Below are 15,048 nucleotides of genomic sequence, written 5' to 3'. Positions count from 1 at the left end.
TACCAGGGAACGTTTTCCTCTTGGATCAAGCTCACAGCTTCAGAAGGGACATGCACGGAGCACTAAGGGAGGAAAAGAACACTTGCCTAGCTTGCCATGTCAACCAAATAAACCCTGGCAATCAATGGGCTTACAGATGTTGTAGTCAGACTACCAGCACATTCTAAGAGTGCTTCTTAATGCGAATCACAATGGACTTGATCAGTTTGAACATGTTGTGAAGTTTTTTAAATGTATAAGTTCCTTTAACTAAAGTCACTAGTATAAGTAAAATAGACTTTCCAAAAAAGAACTGCACACCTGTGTTCTTTGTAACTTTATTAATTGTCTTCAACTGTCCACAGGCTGCTTGATCATTAACAGATGAACAAATAGAATTCTGCTTAACAATAAAAATAACAATGTGTTCATTATAGGCACAATAGCAAATCTAAACCAATTATCCAACATGAAAATAATTAGAAAATGGCAAGCACTTTATTATTCTCTTCAAATAAAAATTCTAAAAGCTCCATGTAAAATCAAGCCATTATGAAGGAAAGCAAGTCACCAGATACTTAAAAATCTGTGGAAACCAGATCACACAAGAGAAGAGAAACTCTGAATATAAACATTATTGAAATCATGAAGGCCTTATGGATTTATAACCTGATCAATGCATATACCATAAAAATGTACACATAAATGCACATCTGTTATACATCAGCATGTTAATTTTGCAGAACTGAAGGAATGATTTACTCTGGTTCCATTCCAAAGGGCTCAGTATGTCCTACTGGGAAGCTAGGGTGGGGGTAAATTACTGCTTAGTTCAAGGCAGCAAAGGCTGTTCACAGGATGATAAAAGCAGAGAGGCAGCCAACACAACTAGGCCAGTGGTTCTCAACCTTCCCAATGTTGACAGCCTTTAATATATTTCCTCATATTGTAGTGATTCCTCCCAACCATAAAATGATTTGCTACTTCATGACTGTAATTTTGTTACTATTATAAATCATAATGTAAATTTGTGAGCTCACAGCTCACAGGTGGAGAGCCACTTAACTATGGGCTGGGTATAACCTTCAAAAGATCTGCTCCTAGTGACTGACTCCTGCCACCTGGGCCTCATCTCCTGTGGACCCTACCATCTGCCAAAATAGCACTACTATCTGGGAAGCAGATTTTTAAATCTTGAGAGGCATTTCAAATCCAAACCATAAAATGGCTCATCGCCATCTTATGACGCAAAATGTACTTAGTGCCACTTCAACTGTCTTCAATCTTAATGGTTTCGTTACTGTTCAGAAGCTCAAAGTTTCTTTTGAGAACAAAGGTAAACACTTAACCGAGCCAAAAAGAAGGTTAGGTAAATCCAAACTACAATGGTGCAGTGTAACCATTCCTATTTTAAAAGGGAAGAAGTGGACCACAGAAGGGATTAATGGGAACAAAGGAGAGAAAAACAAACAAACATTTGAATGAAAATCCTGTAGCTTCATTCCTGGGATCAGGATCACACACTGCCATCACCTGAGATCCAAAACACTTGAGTATGCCTCTTCCTAAGGCTCTCTTTTCTGTAGCCTGCATAGACTCTATTGGACTGGTTCTAATTGGTCCTGGCAGTTTTCCTTGGCAGACATCCCATGTTCCTGACATACAACATGCACTTCAGTCTTAACTTCTCAAGCTCCATGAATCTCCAGAGGCGTTGGAGGAAACTGACCTTGGCCCACAGTAGTTAGCATCACAGGCTATTCTCTGGGCTCAACAGAAGCCTCCACAACATAACTTCTGTTCTGCCTGCCTGTAAGAGGAACACTATGTCCATGGTATTAATGCTGCTAGTTGGAGCAGAACCAGTCTCCTTGGTTCACAACTGCAGTAGCCTTCTTATGGGAGCTGGACCCAGGAAAGCATCTCCCTAAGCAATTCTTTACAAAACCTTAGCAGTGCCCTTTAAAAGGGAAAGTCTTTCTCATGAGTTTGTAGTTGAACAGCCTGGAGCCTTCAAGGTATTTTTTCTATGCCCTAGCAATGAAGTGCTTGGCTTCTTTTATGGTTCCCATTGCAACTATGGCTGCTGTCTGCAACTTCAACACATTTGGTTCCTGGAAAAAACTGTAGCTTTTGAATCTTCATGCTCTGCTTTATGCTGATGTTTCTCATAGTAAATCCTGTCATAAGCAGCTGAAATCATTATGTCACAGCCTGAATTCAGACTCAGTGAAAATTTCAGGACACAAGATATGGGCAAATTGTTTTCCAGAATGCAATACCAGTGGTCTCTGTCTTTGTTTTCAGATATAAAGACTCTGTCTCTCAACTAATCAATGTACATATTAATATTCAGCAATCTTGGACATCATGTCAGATCATGACGACAGGAATGATGGAATACGTTTTAAGTTTTTCTAAGAGCACTAACAACTGACCTGACCTTCAAAGTAACCAGTGGTCTAAATGCAAACTAAACACCTTCCTTCCAACAAACAAACCAAAAGCAGGCATTGAGGCAAAAAGCTGGGACTAAACACTCTGCTTTGTTCCACTAAAGGTCTTGGAAAGCAACATAAGTAAGAAGTACTCTTTCCCATGACAGTACCCCCACTTAAACATGAACGGAGCTGCCTCAAACACTGTTCCAATCTATACAAACAGGGCCTACAGTAGTATTTTACCCACTTAAGGCTGTGAATAGAAACTCTTGATTAAAAGTACACGAAAAAAAAATCATAAGGCTTTTATTATTGCACGAAACAGCAGGAGGTTACTGGCTAGTGATCTTGGAGTATGGAAACAGCTACATGAGTTGTGTGAGACAAACAAATAAAAAAAAGATAACCCTCCCTGAAGCCTCCAGATAAACCCAGACCAGGTTCTTTTAGGCAGAAAACAGACCCAAAGAAGGGATTAAGGTCATTTGCAGGGTACAGGCAACTAAGGCTTTCACTAGGGAAGGGGAGACTATGTTGGGGGAATATGCACTCAATGCAAGTTGCTAGATGAGAGACACTTTTTAGGAGACATGATGGCAGTTAATTAGTTCTGGCAAGGGAGACTGGCTGTCTGGAACGTGCACGGTGCCTTCAGTACATACTACACATGCCTGGAGCTCATACAGTACTCTGCCCCTCTGGAGACTTGTGTGAGGCTCTAGTCTGCCATAATGAACAACAACGCAACACTCTTGGGATGTCTAAGGGTGTCTTCAGCGCAGGCTTCCAGGAGCTGTGATGTCTACCCTGTGTTGAAGGATGTCCCACATTTTCTGCCTTTCTGTGACATTTTTGGTCTTAGGAGATGCTAGAGGGCTGTCTAAGATGCGCTTCATTTGCTATATTTAGGTCTTTCTCCAGCATGGAGTAACTGATGCCGGGTGAGAGTAGAGACTTGGCTAAAAGATTTCCCGCACTGGTCACACTCATATGGCCGCTCCCCAGTGTGAATTCTGCTATGCTGAACAAGGTTGGTTGTTCGACTGAAGGTCTTCCCACACTCCCCACACGTGTAAGGCCGTTCTCCTGTGTGAACCCTCTGGTGCTTGACCAAATCCGCTCTCCGGCTAAAACATTTCCCACACTGATCACAGTTGTAAGGCTTTGCTTTAGTATGGATTTTCTGGTGTTCAGCTAGATTGTAGCTCTCCCTGAAGAACTTCCCGCATTTGCCACACTCATACGGCCTTTCCCCAGTGTGAGTTCTCTGATGGCGATCAAGTCTGGATTTGTATTCAAAGGCTTTCCCACACTCCTCGCATTTATAAGGACTTTCCCCCGTGTGGACTCTCTGGTGTCTGACAAGGGTGGCCTTTTGCGTGTATGATTTCCCGCACTGCTCGCACTCATAAAATTCTGTTGTGGTGTGAATCCTACGGTGTTCAATGAGGTAGAAGTATTGTTTAAAGAACTTACCACATTCCCTACATTCGTAAGGCCTTTCTGAAGTGTGGGTTCTCTGGTGTTTCATGAGGGTGGCTCTTTGCCGAAAGCAGAGGCCACACTCCCCGCACTCGTAAGGCTTTTCTCCAGTATGAATTTTGGAGTGTTTAATGAGGTTGGCACTTTGGCTGAAGGACTTCCCACACTCTTCACAGCGATAGGGCTTTTCCCCAGTGTGCACTCTCTGGTGGACAGTGAGAGTGGCTCTGTGACTAAAGGATTTTTCACACTGTCCACATTCGTAAGGCTTGTCTGTAGTGTGCGTCCTCCGGTGCGTGATCAGGCTGACGACCTGTCTAAACAGTCTTCCGCAGTCACCGCATTCATACGGCCACTCTCCTGTGTGCGTTCTCTGATGCCGGAGAAGACTAGAATGGCACCCGAAGGCTTTCCCGCACTCCACACACTCATAAGGTCTCTCGCCACTGTGAACTCTGCAGTGCTCGCTGAGGTTGGAGCTCTGACAAAAAGACTTTCCACATTCCCCACACTTATAAGGTTTTTCTCCAGTGTGACGCCTCTGGTGTATTCTAAGTGTGGCCTTTTGGCCAAACAGTTTTCCGCAGTCGCGACACTCATATGATCTTTGTTCAGTCTGCTCTGTCTGGGGTGGTACAAGTGTGTACTTGTTTAAGTCTTGCTTATGTTTGCTAGATCCAAATCCCTCCTTTTCACTGCAGACTCCCTGGTTCTCAAGAAGTCTGTGTTGGGGACTGGAAGGTTTCTTATATTCATCTGACTTAGAATTATTTTTATTCGTGTGAAAGGTCTTTCCATGCTTAATTTTGTTTTGATTCTCACCGTTGGGAAGGGCCTGGGGTTGGAAAAGATTCCACACAGCTGAGAAGTTTTCTCCAGTCTTACTACAGATGAAAGGATTCTCTGATACATGAAATATACAGTTCTTCACAAGGGAGTCCACATCTCTCTTTAACCAATTCTTGGCCCTATGATGCTTCTGGTCCAGGAGGCTTGCACACACCTCAGTCAAATATGGTTTCTGCGCAGGTAGGTCATTCAGATGTAAAATGTCTTTCAGGATGGCGACACAGATGTCAGAAGGATGAGTCATCTGTGTGGGTAGGCCCTCCTTTGGAGTCCTGACCTGTGGCTTTTCAGCTGGTGAAACACTTGGTGCACAAGCTGCTTCTTCCGCCTCTGCTTCATGCCAACAACCTGCAAGAACAGAGAACATATTCACTGTGGCTGGCATTACCAATCATGTTTAACATTCATTCTCCTTAAGAATTCATCATGAGGGGTGGCTATGGTTTTTATTTTAAATTTTATATGCTTAGCTTTATATTCAGATCATCTTATTAACAAGATACACGAGAAAAATATTTACCCAAACTTCAAGCTACCTTTATTATAAAGATAAAAGTTTTATCAACTGAATAGAAGGAAAAAAGACATAAACCAGTTTAATATCTCAAAGAAAATCTCCCTCTTTGGTAGATATCTCTCTAAAGACTAGCGAGTGTTCAGCAATCTGCTTGTAGCCATCCATCTGCAGGTGGATTCTATTTTTGTGGTTGGTGGGGGAAGAAGGAATATTATTTAAATGTTTCCATAAAAGAGGGAAGACTATAGGGCAGACAGCCAGTTCTTCCCTTGTAGCCACTGTGTAGATGTTAAATGGAAACATCTCTCCAATGTCTACCTCTTTAGTTCCTTTTTTTCTTTAAGATTTATTTTTGTCTTTCTATGTGTTGTGTACATAAGTGTGTCTGTGTATATGTGCACATGCACATAGGCCAGAGAGGATGTCAAATCTCCTGGAGCTGGGTTGTAGATTGTAAGCTGCCTGATGGGCATGGCAGGAGTCAAACTCCGGTTCTCTGCAAGAGTAGCAAGAACTCCTAATCATAGAATCCTCTCTCTAACTCTTTTTTTCCTTTTTTTTTTGTTCTCCCTCTCTTTTTCTGTTTTTCTCCTAACCTTTTCATTCCTTTATAGTGTGGGTAGGGAGGCCAATTCTTAATAGCTAGCATAAAACTTAAGTACAAACACATAGTTCAGTTGCTGTTAGAATAATCCAGATCCGACACTGCAAACCATGTCTACAGAGTTTGTATAGACAAGAATAGACTTCTTTGCCCTAACCACCCCAGCCGTATTTGAGACAAGAAGGCCATATCCTGGGGATGGAGAGATGCCTCAGTGGTTAAGAGTGAGCACTGTTCTTCCAAAAGACACAAGTTTGATTTCCACTGTCCACAGTGGGTAGCTCAGAACCATCTACATCTTAACTCTAGCTTCAAGAGCTGCAATGTTCTCTTCTGGCCTGCACCCGAGTGCACATGGTCCGCCGCCAGTCTTTTCTTGCATTTGCATCCTCAGCACCTGCTGGTTCCTCACGACATCCTTGAATGATGAGTGCACCCCCTCTCAGAAATAAAGCCCCTTTCAATAGCACTCACCTCTCATTCAGTCATCTGCCATTCAGTCATCTCTGGAAATTAAAACCCATGGTACGTATTAGCGGAAGTGCGACAGCAGCCAGGGCTGCTCGTGTGGTGGAGCAGGGGCCATTTCCTGGACTACTCCAGTTAGTGCCTGAAGTACTGATCAACACATGTTGCCCAACTGCCCTTCTGAGCACCGGTATGCATGCGCTTTGCTAGGTACTTGTCTACTTGTGTACTGTTCAACTTAAAACTGTTAAGGGTCACACTGTTTGGTAAGTGTTATGTCTTCTCAATGTGTCTTTGGGTCTAAAGGTTGAAGGCCACTTGTGTGTCTCTGGGCCTGTTTGGTTCTGGGGACCACATAGTAAGGTAAGAGCAGGATGGGCTGTAGTTGCAGGAATTCTCAGGGCTATTGGCGAGCTGCTGGGAGATGAATGCTCCAGAAGAAACAATGTGAGGTATCCCTCATTACAATTTAAAATGACTGAGGGGCCCACTCAACAGGTAGGCAGTGAAGGATAGCATGAGGACTAAAGGTTGGGTACTGAGCCTCAGTGGCATTCCCCACTGACTTTAACACACACTCTCCACCTTTATAGATGATGGCAAAGAGGGTCGAAGGCCCCTAGTCGACATGCCTATCAAGTTATCACAAAACAAAGCTAAAGTGACCACTGTTCTTCCAGATGCAGAGTCCAAGCATGTTATGTGAAAGTAGAACACTTTAGGAGCAGTCACCATTTCTACAGAGACTATACCTAACACAAGGAGCTCATCAAGTAAATATCTAAACAAAAGGTGCAGACCACAGGCCTTCCCTACCTCCCAAGATCATCTGATGTGCGAAAAATGGAACGTAAAAAACCAAAGATTCAGAAATATCTCAAATTCCACAAACAGAAATCCAAACACAGATACACAGAAGTGAGGAATATTAAAAAAGAAAAAAAGGGTAGAAAATGATAGTACTATGATCGCATATATAATATGTATATGTGTGTATGTGTGTGTATATGTGTGGTGTGAGTGTGTGCAGTGTGTGTGTATGTGGTGTATGTGTGTGGTGTATCGTGTGTGTGGTGTGTGTGTGTAGTGGTGTGTGTGTATGTGTGTGGTGTGTAGTGGTGTGTGTGTATGTGTATGGGTTGTGTATGAATGTATATTTTAAAAGAAGATTCATCTCCAAAGGCCTAGCATCAACCAAACAGCTCATGTACCAGTTTTATCTGGCCTAGGTCCATCCCACAGATCCCATATTTGTATAATCCAAGGCAGGACAGAATTTCATATCAGACACAGAGCCAAAGAAATAAGTTCATGTGCCCACATCACACTGAAAAAACAAAGCATTATGAAAGGCCAAGGCAGCATGTCTCCCATCAAAACCACTAGTCTGATAGAAATGTTCTTTAATGCGAATTACCTAGATGAATCCTAGGATCCAGAATTGTAAGGGAGTATCACCATCAGGTGTGGTGAGACACTGCTGAGAGTTTGAGGTTAGCCTGGCCTACATATACTGAGTTTCAGGACACTCAGAGGTACAAAGTGAGACCCTGTCTAAAAACAAACTAGGAAAACAAAGACAAAAAAACAAATCAAAATCATAAACTTTACCAAAGGCTTCAAGGTGTTTAGAGAAAACTGAACTTTAATAGGATAACAATAAACACCCAAGTGATGTCTAAGAAAATACAAACACATGGCTGAATGAAATCATGATACAATTCAGGATTTGAAATCTGAATTTAGGAAAGAGAGACAGAAAACTCAAGCTGGAATGAAGATGGAATTGAAAAACTCAACAACTCATCTGAAAAACTAGCAAAAGCCTTACACATAGAATGGATCAAACAGAAGACCAAATATCAAAGACAACTCAACAAATAGAAAGCTCATGGAAAACCTTATAAATAGAATGGATAGAGTAGAAGGCAGAATACAGTGTCTTGAAAAGGAGCAGTGTCTTGAAGCACGAGAATTAGGCTACAAAAACAGTGATCATGAAAACATTGCAAAGCACAGGAAAGGAAAATGCAGGAACTCTGGGACACCATGAAAGGACCCAACCTTTGAATTTTATTTATTTATTGTTTAATTTTTAAAATTTATTTTTTTCAATCTTTGAATTTAGAAAAAGATGAAGAAGAGAAATTTGTGGCCAATGGCATAGGCCAGACCTTTAACAAGATCATAGAGTAACTTCCCTAAAGTAAGAAAAGACATATAGATACAAAAGCACACAGAACATCATGTAGACAAGACCAGAAAAAAACCTTCCCATGACATATAATAGTTAAAACACTAAATATACAGAATAAAGAAAGACTATTAAAATCTATGAGAAAACACACCAAGTTGCATATAAGAAAAAGTCATCTAAACAACAGCTGATTTCTCAATGGAAACTTTGAAAGCCAGAAGAGCCCAGAGCAGTGTACTCCAAATTCTATAAGATCATGACCACCAACCCAGACTACACTACCTAGCAAAACTATCTTTCATAGTTAAAGAAAGAAAACGTTAAAGGAGAAAGAAGAACTTTCTCTGATACAAAGAGAAAGAATTCATATCCAGCGGGTCAACCCTAAACATAATATGGGAAGCCATACTTTGGAACAAACAGAGGAATAAGCATTGCCAAGACACAGCCAGCAAAAGAATGACTGTAATCAATGGACACCTTTAAATAAGTTTAACTATCAAGGACTTTAATTCTCCAATGGAATAGGCTGACTGAATGGATCAAGGAAGAAAAAAAATTCAGCCAGGCAATGACCAAGGAGGCAGAGGCAGGTTCCAGGTCAGCCTGGAACCAAGAAGCTTCCTAAAATAGAGTATATCCTGGACATAAAGCAAATCTTAAAAAATTCAGAAAAATAGAAATAACTCCATATATCCTATGTGACTATAAAGTGATAAAACTTAAAACTAACAGCAAACAAATCTCTAGTAAGAGCACAAATTCAATAGCATTCAAGGCATTATTGAGTGTTGGGCTGGCAGGAGAAGGAAGAAGAAGGGAGAGAAAGAAAAAAAATTCCTGGAGCTAAATGAAAATGAAAACACAATACATCAAAAACCTAGGGGACACATTAAAAATAATCCTATGTCTGGAGATAGCTCAGAGGTTAAGAGCACTGGATGCTCTTCCAGAGGTCCTGAGTTCAATTCCCAGCAACCACATGGCAGTTCACAATCATCTGGAATGGGATTTATGCCTTCTTTTGGCCTGCCAGCATATGTGCAGACAGGGCACTCATACCTAAGAAATACACAAATAAAATTAGAAAAGATATGTCCACACACTAAAAATATGTTTGCACAGCTCTGAGTGACTACATTAAAAATCAGAAATAATTCAAATTGATGACTTAATGAAGGAACTCAAAAATTTGAAAAACACAAGAACAATACAAACCCAGACCAGTAGATAATAAGAAATAATAAAAATCAGAAATGAACAGGGAAATAGTATCACAGACACCAGAGACATTCACATTACAAGAGAATACTTTAAAAACCTGCATTTAATTGGGAGCAGTGGTTTTTTTTTTTGTTTTTGTTTTTGTTTTTTTTGTTTTTAACTGTGTGATTTATTTGAACTCCTGCTAGATAAACTGAATCATTGGATACCAGTAGCTACCTGAGAAGAGAGAGGCTTGGTTCTTGGTGCTATGAAAACCTAGACACCATAACTACTTTCTTTTTTGTCCGTATGTCAGTTACTTTCCATTACTGCGAGTAAACACAATGACCAAGGCAATTAATGGGAGGATTTATTCCAGAGGGATAAGGGTCCACAGTGGCAGAGTGGAGGCAGGGTGACTGGAACAGGAGGCTGGGACATCTCAAACTGCAGGCGGTTGTTTCCCACGACACACTTACATCAAAGCACTGTTAGACACAGTGCGGACTCCTGGCTTGATCTGAACCCAACCTGGCTGTCATATCCTACATCAGCTCTCAGTTGTGAGGAACAGGCAACTGTTGTGATCATCTTGGCATGTCCACCTTGTGAAAGAAATCAGCACTTTCTCCCCACCCATGTTGTTCAACTACACAGGAAATAGATAATGTAAGTCTTAAAGAAAGACAAGACAGAGTGATTAGTTAAAAAAAAAAAAGATCAGTATTTTAAAGAGGTCTGGATAGAGGGTCTTGTACAACAGTCCACAGTCCACATAAGCACCAAGCATCATAACATGAAATTTCTGGAAGAGACAGTGATCAGACACCAGCTAGAACGGGAAAACCTTGGAGATAAAGGAATTATGGATACAAACATGGCCATCTAGAAGCTGTGGTTATTTTTAACTATCAATTTAACACAATCTCGGATGACCTGGAAAAAGGCCCACTGGTATGTCTGTAATACCTTAATCAAGGTGGATAGCTGCCCATTATGGGTGTCACCATTCCCTGGGTTTGGCAGTCCTAGATTGACCATGAATGAGAATATGAGCTGAGCAGTGGCATGCATTAACTCACTGTTCTCTGCTCTCGACTGTGGGTGTGATGTGACCAGTTTCCTCAAATTGGTGTGACCTTTCAGTCATGATGGAGTATCATGTGGAACTGTTGAGTCTAAACAAAGCTTTTCTCCCTCATGTTGCTTTTGTCAAGATATTTTATTAAAGCCACAGAAAAGAAACTAAGACAGACACATTACCCTCACGGTGGGACTTCTGCCACCCAGACATTCTGATGAATGCTCCGGGGTGGCATGTGTTAGGGCTGCTCAGGGCAGTGCCCATAGCTCAGCACTGATACCCATAACACACCTGCCGAGAAAGTAGGGAAGTCAACAGGCCTACAGCTTGACTGTGGAAAGGGCAGAGCTCTGGTTCTAGGAGAAAGAGATGGGAACCAGGACACAGGGGAGGTACGGGGGCCTTACCTAGTGAGGATATGAGTGCAAAGTTCTCCAGCATCACATCGAGATACAGTAGCCTCTGCGCTTCATCCAGGAGCTCCCACTCTTCCTGGCAGAAGTACACAGCCACGTCTTCAAAGGTCATGCAGTCCTGTGATGGAGGCAAGTCCGTCAATGGAAATCTTCTTTTAGGATTCCTAGTTTTCTCACCCATGCATCCTCCCTTTGCTTACTGTCCTTTTGAGAAGAAAGAACGCCCAACACACTGACTCACCTGTGACCTCATTCCTAGATCACCACAATCACCCAATGCGCCCAGAGAAAGGTGACGGAGGAGTAGCTATTAGACCTGCCAATAACAAGGCTACCAAAACTTCTTTTGAGGCTATGGGCCCTAAGGATTGGAGAAGGTGGAACATAAAAACCACAGCGTGAGGATATTAAATTTTTTTCCCCCTAAGCAACAGGCGGTCAGTTTTGACTCCTCTACACCAGCTCATTTCCCTTTGCATGTGGTGGGTCTCTCTGTGCTTGTCAAACCACAGAGAGCAGAAGGGGTTGGGGTGCCCACTCTTATCCCGTCAGTCCACAGTTATTCATGCACTAAGGGAAGGGTCCCTATTACAGCTGCTTCCTTGCTCACAAACTAGGTCATGGCAGGGTCCTATTGCAATGGTTTCCTTGCTCATAGACAGAGGCTGAGACTCATTCGCTATTGAAGGGGTATGAGATATCTATCAGCCAATAGAAAGGGGGTGTGGGGATGGGGGTGGGGCACCCTGAACACAGATAATTCCACACACGTTTAGAGATAATGGTACTCAGGTAAGAATGAATGGCCCCCTCCACGTACTTGAAGAGTCTGGGAAGCTTATCAGTAAACTTAGTTCTGTTCTGATCTCTTTTTCCGGTCTTTAACTCTTTAACTGACAGAGACAGTTCACAAAGTCGAGTTAACCTGACTTTGGTCAAGCAATTTTCCTAGGGTTTCCCCACAAAACCAAGTAAGACATTGCCTGTCATCCAAATCCTAAGGCCTGCAGGTGTCGAGCTAACATTTCCTACCGCTATGTGTTTTTTCTTACTCCATACCTCTCTTCTAACAGCTCACCCCACAGGCACCTCAAACCCCAGCCCCATACATACCAGAGGCATCTGCCTGGGCATTGTTTAACAGAAGGTATCTAGAGAAAGCTTCCTAAATGGAAGTAAGAGACTTTCTAGTGTCAGGGGTCGCTGCCATCCTCTCAGTGTCTTTATGGGTGACTCTGTTACTTGCTCTAATACTAGCCACCATCACGACTTGGGGAATGACAGGTTGATTTCCCATTTGTGAGGCATTCAGCGCCACCCCACCCGTCACAGGCTTCCTCTAATTAAACTCTACTGAATGTCTATCTACACAAGCCCTCCTCTCCAGAAGGAGATCTTCCTAGATGAACACCTGTGCCCCCGAGCTCCCCATCTCTCTGAAAGAACCTCCTCAGACACCGCAAGGATCCCTCCTAACTGCTGGTGAGGCTGGTGTGTGTGTGTGTGTGTGTGTGTGTGTGTGTGTGTGTGTGTGTGCGGTCCATGCTTCCTATGGAAGCCTTGGCCAGCTACTAGATCAGCTACATTCTCCCATGGTTCCGACAGCTCCTCCACTCCCTCAGGTGTGCTAAAGATGTGTATATCTCCAGCTAGATGCTGCTCAGTCATCTGATCTAGTCGTGGCTCTCACCCTTACGTTTCTGCTAATGGCATTCCTATCAAGACCAGGTTCCTTCTGGGCATGATGTGCATACTCATTGTCCAAGCACTTAGAAGGCTGAAGCAAGGAGTACCAGCTGGCCTAAGGAGTTAAAAACAACAGCAACAACAACAACAACAAAAACCCAGCCTTTAGAACATAAAGAAGTGAAGAACAAAAAATAAAATAAAAAAGACCCAATTCCATTTCCTAACTGAAAGTCAAGCTACAGTTCAGGGAAAAATCAGCCTTCACCATTTGGGGTGTCTCTAGGATTAATCTTTCCCAGAGTTTCAGATCTTATTTAGCTAGCAGCTAACACCTCCACTATGGATTTTGAAATCTCAATATCCCTCTTTTGGTATTTATTTATTTATTAACTGTGTGAGTTTTCGTGTGTGTGAAACAGCATGCATGCGAAGGTCAGGATAACTTAACGGAGTTGATCCACTGTCTTCCACTGTGTGTGTGCTGGGGTTAGTTAGTTCAAGTTCTCAGGCTTGGTGCTAAGTGCCTTTACCCACTGAGCTACCTTGCTGGTCCTGTCTCTCTCTCTCTCCCTTAGGTTTATTCATTTATGAATTGTGTGTGGTGTGTGTGTCTGCATGCACGTGTATGTGGGAATAAACAAGGGAATGAGAGGGGGCAATTTGTAGGAGCCAGTTCTCTCCTTCTACCATGGAGATTCTAGAGATTGATTTAGGTCCTCTGGTTTGGTGGCAAGTGCCTTTACTTGCTGAGTTATCTTACCAACCACTCTGTCTTTCTCAGGTTCTCACCACGTAGTCCAGGCTGGCTTTGAATTGGCGGTCCTCTTGCCTCTGTCTTCCCAAGTGTTGAGATTACAGGGGTGTGCTTCCATGCTGGACTGTGCAACCCACTCTTATCAAGTCCCACAAAAATGAACTCTACTACCAGCTTGAGACAAGGAGTGGGGCCATACTGGTGAGGTTCTGGAACACTCCTCACTCACCTGTGTATAGACCATATGTGTTTCTGTGGACCTCGTTATCTGTGGGAAGAAAGTTATAAGAGTCAAGCACCACGGTACAGTTTCATGGGTTCAGGCCTTTCCGTGACCCCTGTCCAGTCTCAGATCTTCACGACCTTTGTATGTTGAAACTATCTCTAAACCTTAGTGCACAACGCTAAGCCATACCAGCTATGGGGTATTGCTCAAGGCTCAGCCTTCCCGAGGCTCCTTATGTATCCCCTTCCAACCTGTTTTAGCTCTGTGCAGCTTTTGAAATATTTTGAATAGCCTCTGACTGCATTCATCTACCACCCAGTTCCGCTGGCTCCCAGGTCCCTGAGGACGTAAATAATACGCTCCACCTTGACATTTTCTAAAACTAGAATGCTTTCAGCTCAAGTGTCCAAACATGACATTACCTATACCAGTCAATCAGTCTCCTCCTGGTCTCTCTCTCTCCCAAGTCTCATTACACTAGTTATGGGAAATGGGGGCCCTATCCACGGGCTCGGTACTGTTCTGGACTCGGGGATTTCTTCCAGCGGGGCGTGAGCTGAGCATGGGTGGTGTGGGTGGGGGGCGCTCAACAGGCTCTAGGACTCCAGTATCTGCGGCGGGGTGAGGAGGGGGCGCCTTGTATGCAGCACTCACCTGAGCCGGGTGCTTCTGAGTCGCCATTGGACTCTGCTGATGTTGCTTGGGCCCGCGCACAGCCATCATCACGGCCGGTGGTCTTATCAGCCGTCACTCCGCGCCTGCTCGATTCCTTACCTTGAGTCCAACTTGGCGATCTAAAAGCTCAGATTCTTTCAACAATCTACCCATGGGAAGTTAAACCATAGACAGGACACAATGTAGGAAGTCCCGCCCAGTGCCTGACTGTCCTGCCAGTCTGAAACTATTGTCATTGGCTCAACATTTGCAACGCTCCTCTTGGCATTATGGGTAATGTAGTTCCTACTGCTCCAGTGGACAATGTCAACCCTCGGTCCATCCCCAGAAGTCTCTTTACTTATTTCTGAATACTTCTGCAGTAAAGGAAGGGTAGGGATTTTATTTGGGGAAACCTATACGTATTCATAAAAAAAAAATCACTCCAGAAGCTGGCCTATCCATGACCATGTTTAGTGAAG

General features: G+C 43.1%; 1 protein-coding gene across 2 annotated transcripts; it reads right to left on the bottom strand.

Annotated features, from left to right (window-relative positions):
* Positions 1 to 301: 301 nt before the first annotated feature.
* On the bottom strand, positions 302 to 14,774 carry LOC125395463 (uncharacterized). 2 transcript variants are annotated; one of them, XM_048426877.3, is made up of 4 exons: positions 14,567 to 14,774; positions 13,916 to 13,954; positions 11,235 to 11,361; positions 302 to 5,099 (listed from the first exon to the last, which is right to left on the bottom strand). In XM_048426877.3, the coding sequence occupies exons 1-4, from the start codon at positions 14,633 to 14,635 to the stop codon at positions 3,313 to 3,315; spliced, it is 2,022 nt and encodes a 673-aa protein (XP_048282834.3). In that variant the 5' UTR covers positions 14,636 to 14,774; the 3' UTR covers positions 302 to 3,312. The 2 variants fall into 2 exon arrangements, with proteins under 2 accessions (XP_048282834.3, XP_085542332.2); XM_085686206.2 differs by lacking the exons at positions 13,916 to 13,954; positions 14,567 to 14,774 and adding an exon at positions 13,693 to 13,903.
* Between the last annotated feature and the right edge of the window lie 274 nt (positions 14,775 to 15,048).

This window comes from Myodes glareolus, chromosome 1, assembly GCF_982192425.1.
Source record: "Myodes glareolus chromosome 1, mMyoGla1.1, whole genome shotgun sequence".
Taxonomy (NCBI): Eukaryota; Metazoa; Chordata; class Mammalia; order Rodentia; family Cricetidae; genus Myodes; species Myodes glareolus.
The sequence above is the reverse complement of the archived record's forward strand: the minus strand, read 5'-3'. Positions and strand labels throughout refer to the sequence as shown.